The sequence below is a fragment of the Hemicordylus capensis genome, chromosome 7 (genome assembly GCF_027244095.1).
Source record: "Hemicordylus capensis ecotype Gifberg chromosome 7, rHemCap1.1.pri, whole genome shotgun sequence".
NCBI classification, from domain to species: domain Eukaryota; kingdom Metazoa; phylum Chordata; class Lepidosauria; order Squamata; family Cordylidae; genus Hemicordylus; species Hemicordylus capensis.
In genome coordinates, this window is record NC_069663.1 from 7367484 (window position 1) to 7390945 (window position 23462).

At 47.4% G+C, this 23462-nt stretch overlaps 2 protein-coding genes across 2 annotated transcripts in view; both read left to right on the top strand.

Moving 5' to 3' along the window:
- The first annotated feature begins 3780 nt into the window (after window positions 1–3780).
- FUCA1 (alpha-L-fucosidase 1) lies at window positions 3781–20091 on the top strand. Its single transcript, XM_053267119.1, has 8 exons — window positions 3781–4261; window positions 8399–8533; window positions 10470–10607; window positions 11389–11494; window positions 13541–13741; window positions 15274–15464; window positions 17311–17410; window positions 18141–20091. The coding sequence occupies exons 1-8, from the start codon at window positions 3867–3869 to the stop codon at window positions 18279–18281; spliced, it is 1407 nt and encodes a 468-aa protein (XP_053123094.1). The 5' UTR covers window positions 3781–3866; the 3' UTR covers window positions 18282–20091.
- Window positions 20092–21500: 1409 nt separating this feature from the next.
- The window catches only part of HMGCL (3-hydroxy-3-methylglutaryl-CoA lyase), a 29054-nt gene continuing 27092 nt past the window's right edge, over window positions 21501–23462 (top strand). Inside the window, exon 1 of the mRNA XM_053267121.1 lies at window positions 21501–21737. Within this exon, the coding sequence (XP_053123096.1) occupies window positions 21702–21737 (36 nt within the window). The 5' untranslated portion in view covers window positions 21501–21701. The remainder of the gene's footprint in view (window positions 21738–23462) is intronic.

The following is a 23462-nucleotide window of genomic DNA, read 5'->3' on the forward strand; positions in this document are numbered from 1 at the left end:
AACCCCTTTACTAACTGCTGGTCCGGGAAACTGCGCATGAAGAATGTAGCGGTCCTTGAAACTCTGCATGAAGAATTTAGCGGTCCTTGACTCCAAAAAGTTTGAGAAACACTGGTCTACACAGACTGGCAGTGGCTTCTCCAAGGTTGCTGGCAGGAGTCTCTCTCAGCCCTATCTTGGAGATGCTGCCAGGGAGAGAACTTGGAACCTAGATGCTCTTCCAAGAGCAGCTCCATCCCATGAGGGGAATAACTTACAGTGCTCAAACTTCTAGTCTCCCATTCATATGCAACCAGGGCAGACCCTGCTTAGCTAAGGGGACAAGACATGCTTGCTATCACAAGACCAGCTCTCCTCTCCAAAAACACAGTGGTGACACTTATTCTTGGTCTAATGCAGTGGTTCCCAACCAGGGCTTATTGATTAATTGATAAATTTGTATACCGCCTTTCATTAAAACAATCTCAAGGCGGTTTACAAAACATTTAAAACAATATGAAAACATCTGGGCTCCTCCCGATGTTGCTGAACTACAATTCCCAGCATCCCCAGCCACAATAAATTGTAGCTGGGGGTGCTGGGAGTTGTAGTTCAGCAACATCTAGAGGAACCCTGGTTGGGAACCACTGGCTAGTGTATAGGGTACTTCCAGATGGTAATATATTCCATCTTCTTTGCCCTTTCCTACAGGCAACGTTACTGGGCTTCCAGATGAGGCAGAGCCCCGTATGGATTTTTCTACCATGACTGGTCTTCAAAGTTGTGGAAAATCAGTTGTTTTTGACTAGTATTTTTTTTTTTAACATGAATCTGAAAAGCAAAATGTTGCAGGAGGAGGAGAAAAAGGTGTCATACAAGTCGCGCAGAAGTGTTGCTGGCTATCACTGTGGGTGGTGACCAGTGGGGTTGTTGCAAATTCAGAAGTACAAGTGCTCTCCCTGACCGCCCCTGTATTATTGTTGTTGTTAAATTTATATACCGCCTTTCATTAAAACAATCCCAAGGAGGTTTATAGCCGCACCCACCCCAACACCCATTCCCCATAGGCTCTCCCACACCAATGCTCAGATAGATGCAATAATTGGGGGGTGGGGTTGGTCCCTATTACAAGAAGTCAAGGTGATAAAGAATTTGTCAGCCTTCTGCAAGGATAGTTTCTTAATCCTACAGGGCTTGAACTTCATGTGGTTATTCCCTGCGGAAGAGCAGTCTGGATTGTCAACCACAAAGGGTGAAGGATGTTGCTTGCAACTGAAGAACGGTAAAAAGAAAAGAAAAAAATCAATTGCAGTCCAATATTCAGTTGTGTCACTAACTGTGGGAACAGCAAGAGCAGCAGAGTATTACCATTTAGTAAGCAAAGAGCTTTACATCCCTGCTGAGACCCTGGGCGCTTTCCAGGCTAGCTGCTCAAAAGCGGCAAAATGCTCCGTTCAGGCAAATCACTTTCAAAACATAAAACCTGAAGGGGGAGCCATCTCGCGAAAACTAACAACCCGAAAAAACATCTTTTTTACGCCGGATAAACGGCATCATAGCACTAAGTCGCTGCGATTAAATTCGAAACAAGGCATCTGACATATGAACAGCACCCTGGCACTTTCGTTGGGAGTGCGGGGTCACGACCCAGGAAGTGTGGAAGCACACTTCAGAGATGTGTCATGAACCCGTTGCAGGGTCTAGTCTAGAAAGCGCCCTGGAGGGGGGGAAAGGACCAGGGCTCTGTCCTTGCTCTTCCCTGGAGCTCTGCACTATTAGTGGTGGGAGGGCTGGCTCCTGTGGGTCTGCTAACTTCCACACCAGAGCACACTGATGCTCCTTTCAAAATTCTCTTCCTGTCCTAGGCCTGTGTGGTAATTTGCTTTTCTTACAGTGTCCTCCCAACTCCCACCCCGCATGTAATACTTTTTTTAAAATGCCATTTTGGCATTATGCCACTATTTCATTGATTACAAGGTTTCGCCGCTTATTGGAAGTGTTCTTGTCTTATAGTGGTTTGGTCTAGAGACTTGGTCGATGAACTGGGAGATACATCACCGGTGCAACAGCTTTCCTGCACTCTTGCCTTGAAAGCAGAAAAAGAAAACTTCCCCAAATGCAGTGGTAACTTCAGCATTTTCTGTGACTTGGTGGATATCCGGAGGGAAATTATTACTTATGAGCAGCAACATATTGAAAGTCTAGGAAGTCATAGAAAAGGCATCTACAGATTCCTTGCCAGTTCGCCTGTGGTGAAAGGCCCCGGCCCTGTGGCAAGCAGGATACCAGCAGCACCACACAGAGCTCCTCCCCAGAAGTTGGCTTTCCACTGCCATTTTTGAGAATGTAAGAAATAGCAAGGATCCTTTCTGAGCAGTTGGAGAGGGCTTTCGTGTTCCTTACTATCGCTATATCCCCGTGTAAATGACACATGACCCACTTCTCTCCCAAGCCCGCTGCCTAAGTGCCAGGAAAGGATCTGAGGGAAGCGAGGGGACTGGTGGTGACCACAAATAATAGCTGGCTAGTAAGCGAAGCCTAAATTTGTGGATCCCTGTTAAAGAATATTGTGAGGGTTCTCCATAGCGCCAGTGCAGAGGAAGAGTGAATGGGAAACCGTGGGGGACCAGATTTCCAGAAGTCCAATGTTGTGGCAGAAAAGCGCTTTTGTGCAAAACAGCTTTCTAGACAAGCTCACACAACACACCTTAGGGGGCAGTAGCTGAGAGAGAGAACACAACCTGCATTCCTCCATGTGGTGTAGGCCTGAACCAGACTGAAGTCATGTTACCTTTCATATAACCTGTCTGTGTAAGGGGGGGGCTAAGGGATTCCTTATAAGGAGTTGCTTTTCTGTGCCAAGGAGGGCCAGGAGAAACTAGATAAGGTGATGAGGTATTCACCTAAAAGAATACATGCGCAGAAGTTAGCTGGAAATTTACTGAAAGTCCAGACAAAGGAAAGGGGCAGTACCTATGTATCATCTCCTAGGTTATAAATATGTCATGTTTGTAAATGAACGGGGTCTTGGACTTGAGCGTGAGCTAACCAAGACCTTTGCTACTATAGAGCAAAATAAAGCCTTTTACATCCTTCTCGGCTGGTGAAGTGTTTTGGCTACTGACCCAGAAAAGAACCTCCCTTTGTTGGGGTACAACACATGGGCATGGGGCCCTCCCCCCACGATTGAGCTAGTTCCCACTGAATTCAGTGGGGCATAATGGCGGGGGCGGGTGGGTGGTTTAGGATTGCTGGCTTTGCCCCCCACCCCCCGCACAAGAGTCCTACAGATGCCCATACCTCCAGCGACTGTAGCTACAAGGGCACTGGCCCAGCTTGGGGGGTTGGGGTTGGGCAAGTGCTTCCCCAGACAAGTGGCCTGCTCCCCCACCACCCCCCAATCTAATATATGGGACCCAGCTTGCATTGTCTCTTCTATGCACCCCCCTTTTGAAAACCTTTTGTCGAAAAGAGTTCTAAAAATAATGTTATCATTTAAAAAAAGAAAAAACCTATAACAACCCAATATAATTATAATCCATTTGGCTGCTTCCTGGCATACCAAGCACGCCTTCCTCCGCCTCCCTCTCAGGGGGGGACGAGAGCCTGTGTCCCTTTTGCGCATCTCACTACCCCGGCGGCGGCTCCACGCTGCGGCCGGCGGGCGCGCGCCACTCCTCTCTCGCCAAACTCCGCTGTGCCACATGATGGTGATGATGATGGCTATGACGACGACCAACGGCTCCCACTCCCCGCCTAAGCAGCGACTCTATTGGCAGCACGCGCTTAGAGGGCCCCTGGGCGAGGCTGCCATTGGCGGAGGGAGTGGCCAATGAGCGTGGTGGTGAAGCAGAAAGGGGCTGCCAGTCGCCCCCTGAGGAGAAACGATGGAGGAGCCTTCGGCCCGCGGCCTGGCTGGGTGGGCGGCGGCGCTAGCCGTGCTGCTGCTCTGTGGCGGGGCAGCGGCGGCTGGGCAGCAGCAGCCGCCCGAGACCCCGCGCTACACGCCGGACTGGGCCAGCCTGGACTCGCGGCCGCTGCCGGGCTGGTTCGACGCGGCCAAGTTCGGCGTCTTCCTGCACTGGGGGGTCTTCTCGGTGCCCGCCTGGGGCTCCGAGTGGTTCTGGTGGCACTGGCAGGGCGGGCGGCGGCCCGAATACGAGCACTTCGTCCAGACGCGCTTCCCGCCGGGCACCACCTACGCCGACTTCGCCCCGCGCTTCACCGCCTTCGACTTCCAGCCCCAGGACTGGGCGCGCCTCTTCCAGGCAGCCGGCGCAAGGTCAGGCCCGGGCCGGGGACGCGGTGCGGTGGGTGGGTGGAGAAGAGTGCCAGGGCTGCGGGCGGCTGCAGGATCAGCAGCAGGGGGCTGCCCGTCTCCTTGGGCCGCCTATCGAAGGCAAAGCGCCGCGAGCGTCAGGCTAGTTCTCCTCTCGTTAGTCCCTCTGGGAGTCTTCTGCTGCTGCCGAAGGCAACTTGAGTTGTGAAGCTCAGCTGCTGTATACGGAGTCTGGCCCTTGGTCCATCGAGCCCAGGGTTGCCTGCACTGACTGGTAGCAGCTGTCCAGGGTTTCGGACACAGTCTTCCCCCAGCCCTCTTTGGAGCTGCCAGGGGTTGGACTTGGGACCTTCTGCGTGCAGGAGAAACAAATAAGGAAGGGCAGTAGCTTTTTATGTTCTCCTTGTGCGCTTCCACACATAGCTTCATGCCACGGGGTATCTGAAGTTTAATTCTGATGTTAAATTCCGGGGATTAAATGGACAGTTCACATAGGGTTGGCCTCTCTCCTCAGTCCCTGCAGATCTTTTTCCTGTGCATGTTCCCACCCAGGGGCGTAGCAAGGTTGGAGTGGGCCCAGAGACAAGAATTTAAAATGCCCCCCCCCCCACTGAAGCTCAGCTCATGAAGTAAAGACATCTTAAATGAGACTGAATAGTGGTAACAAAAAGCATAGTAAAATGCTTTTAGCATCCCTCTCTCTCCCTCTCCCTCCTACCGGTATGTGCCATAATAGAACACCATCCTAAACTGTAAATTGTGGATGATGCAAGTCACTTAATGGTACTAGAGAAAGACAGGCTGTTCTGGTAGCTCCAGGTCTTAACACTGACATCCGTTTCGGAGGATGAATACAACTGAAGGAAGCCCGGGTGTGTGTGTGCCTGGGGGAGTCAGTCATGTGACTTGCCTCTAGGGGTCCCCCCAAGGGAGTGGGGCCCCAGACAACTGTCTCCTCTTGCCTTATTATAGTTACACCCCTCCCACTGCTTGCTTTGGATTTTTTATCCAGTTAATCCCATCAGGAGGAGGTGGGAGAGCTTTTTTGTTTGTTTGTTTGACAGCTAGTTACCGAAGACCAAGCAGTCGGGGATCAAACAGAACGTTTAACTCAAGATATTTCTCCCTCCCTCTCCCCTTCTGGACTCTCCTGTGGCCCTCTTCCTTCCTCAGCCAGCCATTCTACTTCTTTCCCCCATGGATGATGTGAAATGCTACTCATCTTTAGCAAGCCTTCCTGGCAGCGTTCTGCAGACAGGGATACGTGCACCACAGCTGAGTCCACACCAGAGTGCAGAAATGCTTCTGTGATCCAGCAGAGTTGAGGGTGCCTTCTGTGCTTAAAAGCATCTCCTGTGGGGAACCGTGGCCAGTGTCTCACTTGCTCCTGGTTTGTAAGCACAGCACAGGGGCTGGAGAGGGCTTTCTCCACTGGGAGTTGTTTGTGAGGAATAGCCTCCACCCGAGGGGACATCTGTGTGTGTGTTATGTAGGCTGCCTGGCTCTAATGTAACCTGACAGAAACATGAGCTGACAGGATCCCCTCCACAGAATTGCATCCATCTGCCACAACCCCACCCCCAGTGCTTAAAATTGCAAATCTCCTTTGCTGTCACCTGGGTGTATTTCAAGTGCAAGCTTGGAAAGAGGCCCCTCCACACATCACAGAGAAACTTCGGGGCATAACAGAAGCCTCAGGGTTTTTTTTTTTCTTCAAAAGCTGCTGGAAATAGAGGATTTTTTAAAGTCTGACATGATCTGGCCTAAGCCAGAATGTGTAGCCTTGATGTGGGGTGGGATGGGGGAGGACAGAGTCCTGTCTGTACTGGTCCTTGATAGCCCACAGCTACTCCTGGGTAAATGCAGCTAATATGTCGACTGGCCACATTCTGGAGGAGATTCAAAGTAAAAGCCCTGTGTGTGAAGCCTCCAGGGGAATAATATCTCCTTGGCTGCTGTTGGATTGAGATGCTGGCCTGATCTGGTTGAGCAGGCTGCTCTTGTGTGTGCAGTGTTAACGTGCAATTCTTGCTCTCCTGTTTACCTAATTGACCCTAGGCTGTAAGATTGTATCTTGACCAGGGTCACACCCAGGTCTGTGGCACAAGAGAATTTTAAATTCTGGTCTCTCTGGTCCGTCCAGCCCTTCACTGAGAACATGCAGGCTCTTGGCAAGGCTTCCTGTGAGGCTGAGCTTCCTCCTAAAACTTGTGTTTTAATACCACATTGTAGCTTTCAAAGCGTGTGAAGTAAACAATAAAAAGTGAACGCTTCTGAACATGTGCGGGGTGCACTTCCCTAACCCCTAGTAAATGCAAAGGCTCTGTGCACATGTATGCATTTGGGATGGAGGGTGAGGTTTCAGAGGTGGCTTGAGCCTGCCCTGGGCATCTCTCCTCAAATTAACCCTGATGTTTGTGATCAATAGGAAAAATATATTTAGGCTTTTCTCTTTTTTTCTGCCACTAAAAAAAAGACACAAATATCACAGTAAAAATAGGTGAGATTTCATTAGCTATTTTTTTCTAACCTTGCAACTGAGATGATGATGATAATGTTACTTTATAAAGTGCCCTGAAAACTGGTACTGTCAGGAATTGGCACCGACTCGACGGCACAACTTTACTTTATATTTATGTTAAAAGGGGCAACGTCCTTCTATTAAAAGCCGAAGGCAGCTGGTGAGCTTACTTGGACGGAAGGAGCAGTTGGGGCCATCCAGGGTCAGGTGGTTTACATAGTTGTTTTGGTACTAGTACTGCTCCCTGAAATGTTTTGTATTTTGATATCTGCTTGTTTTTTAAAAATCTGGTCTGTTGGGAGCCAGTGTGGTATAGTGGTTAGAGTGCTGGACTAGGACTGGGGAGACCCGAGTTCAAATCCCCATTCAGCTATGATACTAGCTGGGTGACTCTGGGCCAATCACTTCTCTCTCAGCCTAACCTACTTCACAGGGTTGTTGTGAAAAAGAAACTCAAGTATGTAGTATACCACTCTGGGCTCCTTGGAAGAAGAGTGGGATATAAATGTAAAAATAATAATACTGACTCGAATAGATTGCAGTATTACTGCTATTACTGTTCTCTCAACAAAGCCTGCCTGCCCACCTGCTGGCTTGCAGTATTTAAAAAAAAAAATGCAATGCGCTCCAGACAATAGGGATGGCAAAAGTGAAAAGATGGAGATGTGAAATGGAGAAAGTAACCCAGAGTTAGCCAAAACATTAATACCAGAAAGAAAAGAGATTTTAAAAAATGCAAAGCAGTAACTTAAAACTAGTTCTAATAAGGAAGTAGAAATCAATGAAGGGAGAAACATGCAAAACAGAAGAGGGTGGGTGATATGTAAAGGCAACCCAAAAATGAGAGGGTTCCAATAATCAAGCTGTGGAAAGAGAATAAAATAGACGAGTGTCTTTGTAGCATCAGGTGACAACAATTAATGAATTTTCACAATACTTAAAAATCACAATACTTAAAAATTATACATAGCAGGTTTTGCAGTAGCTTGAATAAAAAGTAAATGAAGAGTAAATGTGAATTTCAAGGGCCTTAAGGATAAGAATGGAAGGGAGTGAGAGAGAAGGAAGAAGGTATAGATTGCAGGACCAAGAGGAGGAGGAGGAGGATGATTTTATTATTACATTTATATCCCGCTCTTCCTCCAAGGAGCCCTGAGCGGTGTACTACATACTTAAGTTTCTCTTTCACAACAACCCTGTGAAGTAGGCTAGGCTGAGAGAGAAGTGACTGGCCAGAGTCACCCAGCTAGTTTCATGGCTGAATGGGGATTGGAACTCGGGTCTCCCCGGTCCTAGTCCAGTACTCTAACCACTACACCACGCTGGCTCTCATGACAACAAAGTTGTTGGTTAGCTTTACATCCACTGATAAAATGTGCAGTAAAAATGAGTCTTACTCTCCTCTCCCAGTGATGTTTTATGAATTGATTGATAATCTTAATCTGCATTGGCCAAGAAGGTATCAGCCATTTCAGATTTATTAATCCAGAGGATTGTAGTAGCATCTCCTAACTTAAAATACAGAAAGGCCCTTGGCCTAGCCTCCTCGGCTCCCTGTTAGTTTGGGAGCTCTTTAGGCAAAGTGCTTCCCTTCTGATCTTGTCTCTTGGCTTCCCCAGGTATGTGGTGCTGACCTCAAAGCATCATGAAGGCTTCACCAACTGGGGGTCGCCTGTGTCCTGGAACTGGAATTCAGTAGATACAGGGCCCCATCGAGACTTGGTGGGTGAATTAGGAGAGGCCCTCAGAGACAGGTATCTCAACTCAAACCTGCCATTTTTTATCAAGGTGCTTGAGAAGATGGTTGTATCCCAGCTCCAGGGGTTTCTGTATGAAACTAATCATCTAGAGTAGGGCTGCTCAACTTTGGCCCTCCTGCAGATGTTGGCCTACAACTCCCATAATCCCTGGCTATTGGCCACTTTGGCTGGGGATTATGGGAGTTGTAGTCCAAAAACAGGTGGGGTGGGGGGCAAAGTTGAGCAGGCCTGATCTAGAGCCATGTTAATCTGGCTTCCATCCTGGGTTTGAGATGTAGCCTCTTCGGTTAATGACTTGGCTGTGGAACGTCTGTTGGACCTGTCTTGCTTTTTGACCATTGGGGTCTTCTGGATCAACTGGCCAGTACAGTGTTGCTGTGGTTTTGGTCCTGCCTGTTGGGTAGGTTCAGAAAATGGTGGTTGAAGAGTTTTTATGCCAGGACTGCACAACTTCAGCCCTCCAGCTGTTGGACTACACCTCCCATCACGCCTGACTATTGGCCACTGTTGCTGGGACTGATGGGAGTTGTAGTCCAACAACAGTACAGCTGGGGGGCCAAAGTTGTGCACCCCTGGCCTATACACACTTTCTGCTGGTGCCCCAGCAAAATCCCTTCCTGGAAACAGATCTGGCCGCTATTGCTCCTGTTTTCTTCGCATTGAGGCTTGAATAATATAATGAGTTCTATGTGGGGCTATCCCTGAAAAATGTTTGGAAACTTCAACTGGTTCAGAACCCAGCAGCTGGACTACTAGCCTAAAGTAGTGACAGGGAGCACATGGCTCCACCTCCACTGGTTCCCCACTCGTTTCTAGGAACACTTCTTGGTCGTCACTTTTTCCAAGCCCTAAATGGCTTAAGGCTCAGGTACCTAAAAGACCACCTTCTCCCATATGGGCTCCTCAGGAGGATTCCTGCTCCCTTAGAGGTACAATTGGTGGCAACCACAGACAGGGAGGCTATTCCCATCATCAGAATCCCTAATGGCTGAGAGAGAGGCAGGAGCCTTCCTGCCTCCCCCCCCATGATCAGACACTTGTTAGAGCTCTGCCATGAGCCTACATGACTGGCGCAGTGGAGCGGAATAGAAGTCCTCCATTACCCCACAATGCATTTCATGGGAAGCCAAAAGGCTTCCCATGGCAATGCTACAGCTCCTAGCTGCCCTTTAAGAGGCACTCTGTGATTCTCAGGGAGTCGGGCTGCCAGGAGCTGCAGAACACAGCCCCAATTGCACACATAATCGGAGCTGCTGATCTGGGGCTTTGGTCCTTTAACCTCAGTTTTAAGAAGGTTTTCCCAACAGGGTAGCCCTGCTCTGGAGCAGTGGGGTGAGTGCAGGTCCAGAGGCTCCACATGTGCCTTGCAACCCATGTTTTCTCACTCCCGCCCCACTGCAGCTGTTTGTGAGAAGGACCTTGGGACCTTTTTAATGGTGGTGTCCAGGCTTCCTCTCCTTGGAAGTCCAGCAGGCTCTGTTTCTGGCCACCTTTTGCTAGCATGTTAAGGCACTACTTTTTAGGCAGGCAAATCAAAATCTTTATTGTTACGGTCATTCGACCAGCAATTTTAGGCAGGCCTGTGGTGCTTGACTGGTCTTTCTTGTGGGACAGTATTAGTCTGCTGCTTCTGGTATTTAAACTCATCTCTGTGCCACTCTTGTGTATCTTAATTGGGCTTGTTACTGTATTTTAACGTATTTTACTCTATTGTCCAGTAAATGGTGTATGCTGCTTTGAGTGCTTTAGTGGAGAAAGTGGCATATTAATGGAATAAATCAAGTGCAGGATTATGTGGGTTCAAATATGTGGGACCAATATGTGTGAATGCTCATGAATCCATATGGGGGGCTGGACTTAATGATGCATTAACCTCGAGACTTTAATTCCATGACCATGCTGTGTTTCATGACTCTGCTTTCCCTTTTAGGAACATACACTATGGTCTATACCATTCACTCTTTGAATGGTTTAATCCACTCTATTTATTGGACAAAAAAAATGGCTTCAAGAGCCAGAATTTTGTCTTTGAGAAAACCCTGCCAGAACTTTATGACCTCGTTTTAAGGTAAGAATGCAAGACTCCTATGCTAGGGCTGCAGTCCCATGAACGTGAAATAGGGAGTAAGTCCTCTGAACAGAATGGGATTCCTAAGTAAGCATACATAGAAATGTTTGATTCCTATGCAGACTGCTGGGAAACTTCTTCCTGCTTTTTTCTACAACACTACATGTTAATGTGCGCGCTCTCTCATGCACTGTGTCCAACATGATACTGCACACTAGTTGCTTTCTCTCAAAAGCAACATTGGCAAGTTGTGAGTCTGAGCCGAGACATAGGGTGTGCGTATGGAGGTGACTGTTGAGCCAGCGGCGAAGCAAGGTTGAAGTGGACCCTGGGACAAGAAGTGAACATAGGCCCCTGGGTTTCCTACCAGCACCTTCCTGTCCCCCACCCTTGCCCGCTATGTCTTTGGTGCAGAAGAACAATATGAATATGGGGGAAAGCAAAATGGTCTTGGCATGCCCTTTCTCTCATTCCTGTGTAAATAATATCACACACTCTGATCAGAAGCCAGTGGCTTGCCAATGAGCCAGGGAGGGGCGTATGAAAGAGTGGACTGCCCCCTCCTTGATCAATTATAGCTATGCTCCTGTGTTAAACTTTCTTCTCTAGCCATTTTTGTGCTCAGAATGGCAAGCCCCAAGGCAGATGCTCAATATGGTGATTTCCTAAGTGTTGTGCTGTTGATAGGAATCCTCCTAGGCTCCTCTTAGCAGAACAATCTACTCTACCAGGAATGAAACTACGCTGCTAAGTCTTCTGGCTTTGTTCATCTGCATTGCAGGTACAAGCCGGATGTCATTTGGTCTGATGGTGAATGGGAGGCTCCAGACACTTACTGGAACTCAACCTCTTTTCTTGCCTGGCTTTACAACGATAGTCCAGTCAAGGTACCTATCTTTCTTTCACATTTACTGGGCAAATAAAAGAGGTTTAAAAATGGGGAGTCCTCTCCCAATGCCTTTAAGAGTACTTTAAAGACACACCTTTTTAACCAGCATTCTGGTGGTAGTTTTGGATGGTTTTTAGCATGGTTTTGGATGGTTTTTAATTGGTTCTGTGTTAATTTCTGTACTTTAACAGGTTTTTAAATTGGATGCAAACCACCTAGAGATCTCCGATTAAGCAGTATATGAAAATAAGTAGTGCTTGTATTTGAGGCAAACCCCTTAGAGTGGTTTTCCAGTTGAGACTATGTGAACATAGAAAATTGCCATTTACTGAGCCAGACCATTAGTCCATCTAGTTCAGTACTGTCTGCTCTGACTGGCAGCAGCTCTCCATGGCTTCAGGCAGGGATTTTTCTCAGCCCTACCTGGAGATGCCAGGGATTGAAATGGGCCTTCTGCATGCTAAGCATACAGTATGCTCTACCAATGAGCTTGGCCCTATTTCCTGTGGAAGCAAGAAATTCTTTGCATGTCTAAAATGACGCTTCTGCCTCTTTCCTCCCCTTCTCCCATGGTCAGATGCATGGGTTGTTCCTGATGTGAACTCACTTTGTGCAGCTGACTGCAGGGAGCGGAGGAGAGGCAAAAGTTTGACTCTCGGTATTGCAGAGTATGGAGAACAGAAGGTGCAAGTCCCTGTATCCACATCTCCAAAGCCCACTTCTGGAATGTCTGAAGCCACTCTTGGACTTCAGTGTGTTAGCACTGAAGGCCACAGAGGTACAGCATGAATGGGAGGCCAGTGGCTAATAGGGATTCAAACACCGGAGGGGGGTGATGGTTTCAAAGTTCGTCCGGGGGTGTGCCACTGTAAGGGTGGGGGAGGGTGCACTTACCCCTCCCGCTGCTCCACCACCACCCCCCGCCGGTTGCTGGTAAAAACCTTTGGGGCGTCAGCATACCTCCCTGCCACCCCTTCCTCCTCCTTGGCCGGAAGTGGCTAGAAGTACTGGGTGTGCGTTCACACATCTGACGTGTACACGACTGGCACACGCGCATCCAGTACTTCTGACCACTTCCGGCCGAGGATGGGGAAGGGGTGGCAGGGAGGTATGTTGCTGCGCCAAAGGTTTTTACCGGCAACGAGCGCTAGTGGGGGAGAAGCAGCGGGAGGGGTAAATGCACCCTCCCCCACCCTTAAAGCGGCACCCCCGCCAGAATCGAACCGCCCCTCCGCGGTTCCATGCACATCCCTAGTGGCTAATACATATTATGCACCCCCCACTTTTCTGAACAATGAGAAGTCCGGGGCCACACTGAAGGGCTCGGTTTCCTTTGCACAATTGACTTGTGATTTATCTGCAACCTGTTTTATCTACAATTATTTGCTCTACTGTGTTCTGCATGTATAAGACTCCTGCATGCAGATAGTTAGTTCCAAGGCAGGATCGGCACCTGTACTAAGTCTGCACCCGAGGTTTAGCTGCAGCTGAGAAGTCCTCCCTGCCTCTTTCTCTCTCTGGCTGGAAGCGGCTGTCTTCCCAAACTCTGGGCTTTTTGACATTTGCATATTTGTTTCTGGTCTTAAATGCCGTGACATTGTGTCTTTACAACTATGGAGCAGGTCCTACATGCACATCTGTCATATTTGCAGCGGGATGTGTGAATATGTGGCAAGATATTGTGCTTCTAGAAATTGTAGTTCTCATGGCTCATTCTCATATGCAAGTTATCACCCAATGCTACAGTCAGCATGTAATTGACATGCATGTGTGAACCAGCTCTGAGAGCCAGAGACTCTCTTCAGAATGAAAACTGGGATTATTTCTGTAGGCCCCTTAGATGTGCCTCCAAACCCTGGAGCATACAGAAAGTACTTCACAATTTATCCCAAAGCTTTAAGCTCTGCTTATCTGGACCATTTCATGGGTCCACTGGTCGAGGCAACCCCAGAACATTTCCCTCTGCCGACCTGCAGTTATTACTGAGGGACTGCAGCCGATGGCAAAGTGGCCTCCACTATTCCTTGCCATTTCCTCCTCCTAGGATACTGTGGTGGTGAATGATCGATGGGGCATCAATTGCTCCTGCCACCACGGAGATTTCTACAACTGCCAAGATAAATACAAGCCTGGCACTCTGCCACACCACAAGTGGGAGATGTGCAGCTCCATTGACAGGATGTCTTGGGGGTATCGAAGTAACATGCAAATCGGTGAGCTCATGGATGAGCCCAGAATCGTTCAGGTAAGCCCTCTGAAATGTAAATAAAGGGATGATGAAGGATTGCCATTTGGCAGGGACATTGCAAAGGGTTGCCAAGGGGGTTGCAGCAGCCAAGGCAGGGGCCTGGATCAAGTCTGATGTCCAGCCAGATTAGGCCAGGTTCTTTAGGAAGCTAGCCTGATGGAGAATGGGCTACTGTGGGTGAAATGCACATTAATGGTCTGATCTGATGAGCTGGATGTATTAAACAGTTGGCTTTTTGGCCATTCCCAAACATTGCCTCTTGCCACCTTGGGCAGATACTTGAATGAGAGGGTGAAGGCAGATCTACATTAAAAAGAGTCTTGCAGGGCTGTGAACACATGTAATGTACATGTGGCTGTGGCATAAGTGTATTGAATGCTGGCCTATACGGCCATCACTGTCTGGCTATGCCATTGCTTCCACCTTCTCTTCCTGCCTCCTGTTGGAGAATGAAGCACCCAGCAACTATTTCCCTGAAGGAGCTGGCAGTGAGGGAGCAGATAAGCAAGCAGGAAAAGATTGCCCCCAAATGCTGTTTCCCTGCTAGCTTTTCTCACAAGATGCTCTCTCCATGCTCACTCTCCTTTCCTGCTGCTGCCGCCACTGTGTCCTGAAAGGAAAAGCAGCACCCTACCGCAGAATGCCTCAGATGGAAGCAATGCAACTTGCTCTTCTCTCGGGCTACCAAGGGTGTTGCATTTCCCCAAAAGGAGGAAGGGACAGTGACCGAGTCCTCTGTGCCATCTGTTACTGGATCAGCTGGGACTGCCCCAGCTAGCTTTCTTGGCCATGCAGGACCAAATGCCCCAGATAAAGAACAGGAGGAGAAATGGTAGACAATCCCACTACCGTGCCTGCTGCTAGAATTGCTAGGACTGGCTCTTATCCCTGCTGGCTTAGGTTGAAAACCAAGAGGTCAGTTTCTCAAATTTTAATGTTTATTGAATTGTTCCTTCAGTTATTTAAAAAAAATGGACTTGTTTAGATCATCATCATACCCATACCCCTAGGCTGGGAGGTAGTTGACATGATATGATAGAGAGCCAGCATGGTGTAGTGGTTAGAGTGTTGGACTAGGGCTGGAGAAACCTGAGTTCAAGTCCCCATTCAGCTATGAAACTCACTTGGTGACTTGGCCAGTCTCTACTTTCTCAGCCTAACCTACCTCACAGGATTGATGTGAGGATAAACATAACCATATACACTGCTCTGGGCTCCTTGGAGGAAGAGCGGGATAGGAATGAGGTGTGTGTGTGTGTATAAATTAAATAAATTTAGGGGGAAAGTATTTACAGAAACATCTAAACAATGGACCAGTTTTCTAGAGGTGGGGGGTGTTCTTGAAGTTCTTCCAGAAGTTTTTCCAGGAAAAGGTTAGCAGAGATCTGTCTGGGATGTTTTAGGATAGCCTTTGTCTGTGTAAGGGAATGGGCCACATACTTCATGTGGACACATCTGGTTCTTTCTGCCTGTGGCTCGTTTGTGCCTGCCTAAAATACATCCATGTTCCACTCCTGCCTCTACCACAGGAACTTGTGCAGACTGTGAGTTATGGAGGGAACTACCTTCTCAACGTGGGGCCGACAAAAGAAGGGGTGATCGCTCCAGTCTTTGAAGAGAGGCTTCTGGGACTTGGGAAATGGCTGAGCATTAATGGGGAGGCCATTTATGAATCGAAGCCGTGGAGAGTGCAGAAGGAGAATGGCACCGACAACACATGGTATGCAGGGAAATGAATCCAGCCTTCTCGGAGAGGGATGATAGGGGGCATCATCCATAAGCATGGGAATGATATTCTTTGTACTGGAGCAAGAGAAGAGAGGAGTGTAGGAAGCTGCCTTAGATCAAGTTTGCCCCTTGGCCCATTTAGCTCAGTATTATCTACACTGACCGGCAGCGACTGTCCAGGGTTTCAAGCAGGAGGCTATACCCAGCCCTACCTGGAGATGCCGCCTGGGATTGAACCTGGAACCATTTCCAAAGATAGCTGAGCAGAGAATTGGAGTGTTACATAAGAGCAGCCCTGCTGGATCAGGCCCAAGGCCCATCTAGTCCAGCATCCTGTTTCACATAGTGGCCCACCAGATGCCGCTGGAAGCCTACAGGCAGGAGCTGAGGGCATGGCCTCTCTCCTGCTGTTACTCCCCTGCAACTGGTACTCGTGCCTCTGAGGCTGGAGGTGGTGTTGTCTTAATAAGATTGGTGTCCTGACTACATTAGAGCAGAAATGGCTATACTTAAATGCACTTCCATTTTCTCCCTATCTGAAATATTTTTTTGCAAAATCGAGAAAGAACATCCTGGAGTTGTTTTACTGTTTTTAAGTAATATATTTTGGATGCTTGTATACTGTTTTATTGTATGTAATTATCAGTCACTATTTGTGTATACTAGTTATATTTGTTCTGATTTTTATCTCTTGGTTGGCCAACAGCTGTAATAAAAACTGATTAAGATTAAGAAAGAACATCCAGTTAGCATCTCAGTAAGCCTTAAATAGATATTATCTTACTAGGATGAAGAGAGACTTGCTATCCAAATTATCTCATCCTTGCTAACATTGGCATGTGTTTCTACGAAGTGTATACTGCCATTTGAAGCCTCCATTGATGAGCCAGAGATACGAAGTGGTGATAGATTAAATACTAGTGATGTGCACGGACTGTTCTGGAGGCCATTCTAAAGGCCTCCAAACGGTCCGGACATGTGGCGGTTTGGCACTGGGTTGGGGGTTCCTTTAAGGGTGGGGGGAGGGTGTACTTACCCCTCCCACCACTTTTCCCCCGCCGGCGCGCGTATTTTAGTAAGCATTTGGGGTGGCAGGGTACCTCTCTGCTGCCCCTTCGCCCGGTCGTCAGCAAAAGGCTTCAGAAAGCCTTTTGTGCATGCGCACATCACATCTCCGTGATGTGCGTGTGTGATGCGGAGATGTGACGCACACACGCACATGCAAAAGGCTTTCTGAAGCCTTTTGCTGACGATCAGGGGGAAGGGCAGCAGGGAGGTACCCTGCCACCCAAAATGCTTACAAAAATACACGTGCCAGCGGGGGGGAAGCGGCAAGAGGGGTAAGTACACCCTCCCCCACCCTTAAAGGAACCCCCACCCCAGTGCCGGATCGCAGCTCTGTGGTTCCGTGCACATCCCTATTAAATACTAAGCAGAGCCAGTGCTGAGAAGATACCGCTTCTGGAATTCCTCGAGGACTAGAAGACGTTTCAAAGAGAATGGCCCCACAGAGGCAACTAATGGAAAGTTTTGTACAGACCCTTGCCAGACCCTCCTCTGTGGTGCTGACGGCAGCAGTTGAAAAACAAGGACAGACTGTGATGGAATGTTTGCTTTTTCAGGGTGTCTGTCAGGATGGACTTTGAGGCTTTCCTCACTGCTGGCTGGCCAGACCCGATGTGAGGGGTTGTGAGAAAAATGCAAAGAGCCCAACAGGCTGGCCTTCAACTGTGGCCAAGAGAAGGGGTTGCACAAGTAGATACTGTGCCCAAAAATATGGATTACTTTGTCTCTGTTCTTCATAACCCGGTGTATTTATTTGCCTTGTATTTTCCCAGGTATACTTCAAAAGGAGCAATAGTCTATGCAATCTTCTTGACCTGGCCTGAACGCAGCATCTTGAAGCTTTCCTCGCCCGTCTCGTCTGCAAGCACACAAGTAAGAGGAGAGAAAAATGAACAGCCTCTAGAAATCTTTGGCTCAGGCTCTGGTGGAATGTGGAAAATCTTGACACTCTGCTTCTATTTAGCAAATAATAAGGCTTGCTTCCCAAAATGCTCCTATTATAGCCAGACTAAGCACCTATACCAAACAGTCTGAGACAGGAAAAAGATTCACATCTTCAAAAAAAATTTCCATAAGAAAGTTATGATTCATATTGCATTTTGTGGCCATTGTGTACCCTATGTGGTACAATACTTTAAAGTGTTTGGGTATCTGCTACAGGATCAGACTGAATGCTGGTTGGAGGCCCTGTTACTCCCAGCAATTTGCTTACATAGGAAGTTGCATTATACTGGGTCAGACCATTAGTCCGTCTTGCTCAGTATTGTCTACACTGACTGGCAGCAGCTCTCCAAGGTTTCAGGCAAGTGTCTCTCCCAGCCTTACCTGGAGATGCTGGGGAGTGAACCAGGGACCTTCTGCATGCAAAGCAGATGTTCTACCACAGAAATATGACCCCATTTCCTATATCTTGGAGTAGACAGTGTTCACATGTAGTCACCCATCCAAATGTAAACCAGAGCAGACCCTGCTTAGCAAAGGGAACAACTCGTGCTCACTGCCACAAGATCTCCTCTCCTAGGATGTTTGAATCAACTTTAGTAGCTTGGAATATGTTTTGCATAAAACAATAGCTGAATAACTTCTTCCTCCTACAATGCAGGTGACTATGTTGGGGTTCTCTGAGCCTTTGAAGTGGCAGGCATCCCCAGGCAAAGGAGTGCTGATCACGCTGCCTTCTGCAACCCCTTCACTTCTTCCTCTGCAGCATGGCTGGACTCTCAAGCTGGTTGGAGTTTTGTGATGGTGCAGTTGGAGGGCAATCAAAGAACACTCCTTACTTTTCTCTTTCCTCAAGCTGCTGTGATTAGTGGCACGACCAGCTTTGGAATGGGTAGAAGAAAGCCTTTGCATAAGCCAAAGTATTGCTCTTTAATCGGAATGGACATAATTGCAGTAGAACTCACCTTGCCTGACACGGGTGTCCAAAACACTCTGATATGTGTTAAAAGATCAGTTGCAGGGAATGAGAAGAGTGTTTTGCAGGGGAATTGCCTTGGGCTGTTACAAGCTTTCCTGAGAAGGGTGAAAATGAGGATAAGGAAAGCTGCCACGCTTAGTTGAGAAGGAGCTGGTCTCCATTGCAATGTTTCAGCAGCCATCTCAAGAACCAATCTGCTCAGAAGTATGAGGCACCAAGGAACTTAAGGGGTTTTTTCAATCCACCTTAGGACCACACAGCTCAGAGCTGGATGGAGAAGCTTTGAAGCTCACAAACAAGGTCAGATTCAGCCACGGGAGCTGGTACCAAGCCATTAATGCATCATAGTTGTGGAGCAATAGAGAACTAAATGCCAAAGTTCTCAGTTCATTGGGTGACTCCGGCGGGGGAGGGGACAACCTGGTTCTTGGAAAGTGGTGAAGTTATGACACTAACTTCATAATTCCAGGATCCAGGAACTGTGCAAGTGTGCTTTGAACAAGGTGAATGGGAGTTCAGATAAAGTAAGGGAGGGAAATCCTTGAAATGAAGATCTAGAATTGGGTTTACGCCCAGCTGATGAGCAGAAAATTACACGTATTGGAAACAAGCCACTACAGGTCACACATAAATAGTGCCCGATTCTGTATACTGTTTTCCCTCTAGTGTTCATACATCCAAACTTGGACGGGCAAATCTGCCTTGAAGGAGCCAGTAGACTAATATTGCTTCAGCTCCCTACTGCCCCCACCCTCAACAAACCAGCCTGTCTTCTGTGCCAGAAGCATGACTGTGCCAATACTTAGAAACTTTCCCTTTGTGTGTCATCTAGTTTTACGTAGTCTCTGCCTTGATGACATCAACCGCCTTGTGAATAAAAAGACATACAAGATTAGGAAGGAAATTGCAGCATTTTTATCTCCAGGAGATACTCTTGTGCTCCGAAAGTGGAAGCTAATCATGCAAATGGGCAGATACTGCTCTTTGCCTTAAGAACAAATGACAGTCGAAAGGCCCAAAACAATGCAAAGTACATCCCCTAAGCCAGACCCACTGTTGTTGGACTATAACTCCATCAAGCCCAGCCACAGTGGCCAAAAATGAGGAATTATGGGAGTTGTAGGCCAAAATCTGCCGGACAAAAGTTGTGCAGCCCTGTCTTAAACCAAGATTGAGTCACAAGCCAATGATCCCACAAAACGCATCTCTGCCACTGTGTGGGCTCTGTTCTTGGGCAAAGGCTGTACTGCAGGATGTAGTGTGTGGTCCTCAAACTGACTGCAAGGGGCACAGACTAGTCAGTTGCTTGGCCGCGGGAGTAGGGGCACTTAGCAATGCTGTTCATGTGACTTGGTCCCAGGATGGCTGAGATTTGTGTTGTAGTAGCTTGAGACTGGCCAGGCGGTGAGAAGTTAAGAGGATGGAATTCAGCTGGATTCTAAAAAGGCTGTTCTGGTTGCCTAGGGGACACACTGCATGGGTCTGTGTATATGAATGCAAATCTGTTGGTGAGGTTGCTTTTTTACGGCTAAATTGAACTAATCGGTGTGGGAATTATCATTTTGATGTGCCATTCTGCAATGTACCTGTTTTTCCATGTCTGATTTCAAAAATAAAAACCAGTGGAATTGAAGTGTAAACACTGCATCAATCTGAATACAAGGGATAGCAGCAAATGAATACAGACTGGCAGTGACGTGAGGAAACGGACAAGGTTTGATACAAGGCAGTGGTTAGCATTCAGCCAGCCCAGTCCTACCTTTGGTGGCTTCTGGAAAACTAGTACCCTACTCCATATGCATGTAACCTTTTGGCGACTCGGTTATAGCTTATGTTCAATAAGAATAGTAATGCAATATGTGTGTAATGTATCTGACAAGCATAATCTCAATATAGCAGGCCTGTGACTTAAGCTGGGAAGCACAGTAGGCCACAGTACTGATGGGTGGATGTGTGGCTTGCCCAAGGCTGTGGCTCCGTGGCAGAGCATCTGTTTTGCAGGCAAAAGGGTCTCCGGTTCAATCCATGGCGGCATCTCCACATCATGCTGGAGAGACTTCTGCCTGTAACCTTGGAGAGCTGCTGCCAGTCAGTGTAGACCAAGGGTTTGGCTCAGTATAAGGCAGCTCCCTCTGTTCCCACTAGTGAACTCATGGCAGTGGAGACATTTGAACTGTGGACTTCAGAGTGCACGGGTTAGGGGCAGATTCTTACAAAGTTCCAGGAGTGCTGCTGCTCTCTGCAGCTTGCATGTTCATCCTGCTGTCATCTCTGGCAGGCAGGTTTCTCTAGCACGTATGGAACACGTTTGCTCAGGATGACTCTGGGGCAAGAGAGATGCGCACACATCACAGTCAGTGCTGCTGCCTCTCACAAGACTGGTGCTTCCACTAAGCAGGTAGGTAGGGTGAGGTGGACTGTCTTGACTAGCAGATACTGGAGCACATAAGGCAATAGAGAATCAATTTCGTTCTGTTTTTACAGGGGAGGACAATGAATGTTCTGCCTCGATCATCACAGCATTGTAGGCCATCTTGGCTTTCTCATGCCCCACTTTGAACGATTGTCTCCAGCTGTTACTCTTAACATTTTCCAGAAATGTCTGTGTTCTCTAAGCCAGAGGTTCCCAATTTATTGTGGCTGGGGATGATGGGAGTTGTAGTTCAGCAAGAGTTGGGGTAACACGGGTTGGGAACCCCTGCTATAAGCCAAAAGGAAACCCCCAAATCCTTTCACTACTTTCCATCTAAATGGAAATGGCTTAACTTTCAAAGGGAAAGGGCAATGCAGTGCAATCTCTCCAAGGCAAGACCCACGTTGGCACTAAATGGCAGCTGGAGGCCTCGGACACAAGTGATGTCACCTGCCTGCCATCCCATGGACATAGTCCATCCTTGGCCTATGTCAACATTTTATAGTACTGGCAAACAACTGTTGGCATGGATCATTCCTTGCAACACACTGGAAGGCTTGTATGCTGGTTGCAGCACTTGGCACCGGGAAGGCAGCTATTGTGAGCTTTGAGGAGGGAGGAGAATAGTGACACACCCCTGTTCCATCCCATAGATTCGAAGTGCAGGGAATATTTTTCATGCAAATAAAACATTTCAGAGCCAAAACAAACACCCGTTCTCTTTCAGACACAGTTGATTTAATGGTATAAATGTCCATCAGACTGTGCTCCAAGTCAACCGTGCAAACCAAGCCCAACCTGTTGGTGTGCAGGAAACGCCAGAGTGCACAATGGGACCTTTACGAAGAGGAAGCTTGATGGGACAGGTATATTTTTGTTCAATGGGAGCAGATTTAGTGTGCAAAGGATTGCTTCAAGTATGAGCTGAAACAAGTCTATTCCTATCAGACTTGAGTTGCAATCAGGGATCCACAAACCTGGGCATAGCTCACTAACTGGCTATTATGTGCACTCGCCACCAATCTCCTCTCCCCTCAGGTCCTTTTCTGGCACATGGGCAGAAGTCTTGGGTTTGGAGATGGTAAGAAGCAGTGGGAGCCCTCTCTGACTGCTCAGAACGGATCCCTGCTGATCCTTACCTTCTCAAACATGGCAGTGGAAATGAGATATCTGGGGAGGAGATCTGCTGGGTTTTCTGCTTGCCAGAGGGCTGGGGGCATTTGTCACTGGTGCATTGGCAAGTGGATTTGTAGATGCCTGGTTGCAACCCTATGTGTGCCTCAGTGGGGTACTTCTGACAAAGCAGGTAGAGGATCTGTTGTTAGTAATGCTTTGGCTTGATACAAGCTCTTAAGGAGGCAACAGACTGTGCCAGGCAAGAAGTGTTCAAAGCAAAATTCCTCTGCTAAATGAGCAAAGGGGCACCTTTTTGTAGTGGTGATTTTCTAATATTTAGCAACTATCCCTATTCAACCCCAGCACAGCATCCTTTCAGTAATTCTTGTCTGCCTTGTGTTTTATATAAACTAAATGAGTGAAGAGGCATTTTTCAAAGTGTTGATTCTCTAATATTTAGCAGCTGGAGAGCAACTAGCCCTATCCAGCCCCAGCACAACATCCCTCCAGTGGCTGCTGTTGGGGGTTCACCTTATGTTTCTTTTTAGACCATGCACCCTTTGGGGGCAGGAAACCATCTTATTTATTTACTACTTCCATGTTTTATTAATTGTTAAATTTATAGACCACCTTTCATTAAAAACAATCCCATGGCGAGATATAAACTGCTTTGAGAACTTCTGTTGGAAAGCAGTATATAAGTAGTAGTATTAGTTATATATCTTTAAGATTGTGAGTTTTTTTGAGACTGGGGAGCACCTTATTTTATGCATTTTTCTATGTAAGCTTTTGCTGAAAGCAGGGTGGATTTGATTTAAATCAAACTGATTTAAATCACTAGCAGGGTGGATAAAAATCATTGATTTTTATCCACCCTGCTAGTGATTTAAATCATGATTTCAATCAGTTTGATTTAAATCAAATCCACCCTGGCTGAAAGGCAGTATTTAAATTTGTGGTCAGTCAAAATGGACCTGAATAGATTGGTTAGATTGCTGAATTTGGCTGCATATAAAGTGAAAAGCGGCAGCTCAGTTTGGCTGACTCGAGGAAAAACCTTTTTTTTTTTTAATTAATGATTTTTTTTATCTCAGCACCATGTTGATATACAGGTGAAACTCAGAAAATTAGAATATCATGCAAAAGTCCATTAATTTCAGTAATGCAAATTAAAAGGTGAAACTGATATATGAGACAGACGCATTACATGCAAAGCGAGATAAGTCAAGCCTTAATTTGTTATAATTGTGATGATCATGGCGTACAGCTCATGAAAACCCCAAATCCACAATCTCAGAAAATTAGAATATTACATGGAACCAAGAAGACAAGGATTGAAGAATAGAACAATATCGGACCTCTGAAAAGTATACAGTGTACTGTGCTTGATTGGCCAGCAAACTCGCCTGACCTGACCCCATAGAGAATCTATGGGGCATTGCCAAGAGAAGGATGAGAGACATGAGACCAAACAA

What these genes read in the sequence shown, in the direction of transcription:
- FUCA1 (XM_053267119.1), top strand. Translation starts at nt 3,867, where the DNA reads ATGGAGGAGCCTTCGGCCCGCGGCCTGGCTGGGTGGGCGGCGGCGCTA. An exon ending in TTCCAGGCAGCCGGCGCAAG is followed by an intron (nt 4,262 to 8,398) that starts GTCAGGCCCGGG and finishes TGGCTTCCCCAG; the next exon opens with GTATGTGGTGCTGACCTCAA. An exon ending in ACAACGATAGTCCAGTCAAG is followed by an intron (nt 11,495 to 13,540) that starts GTACCTATCTTT and finishes TCCTCCTCCTAG; the next exon opens with GATACTGTGGTGGTGAATGA.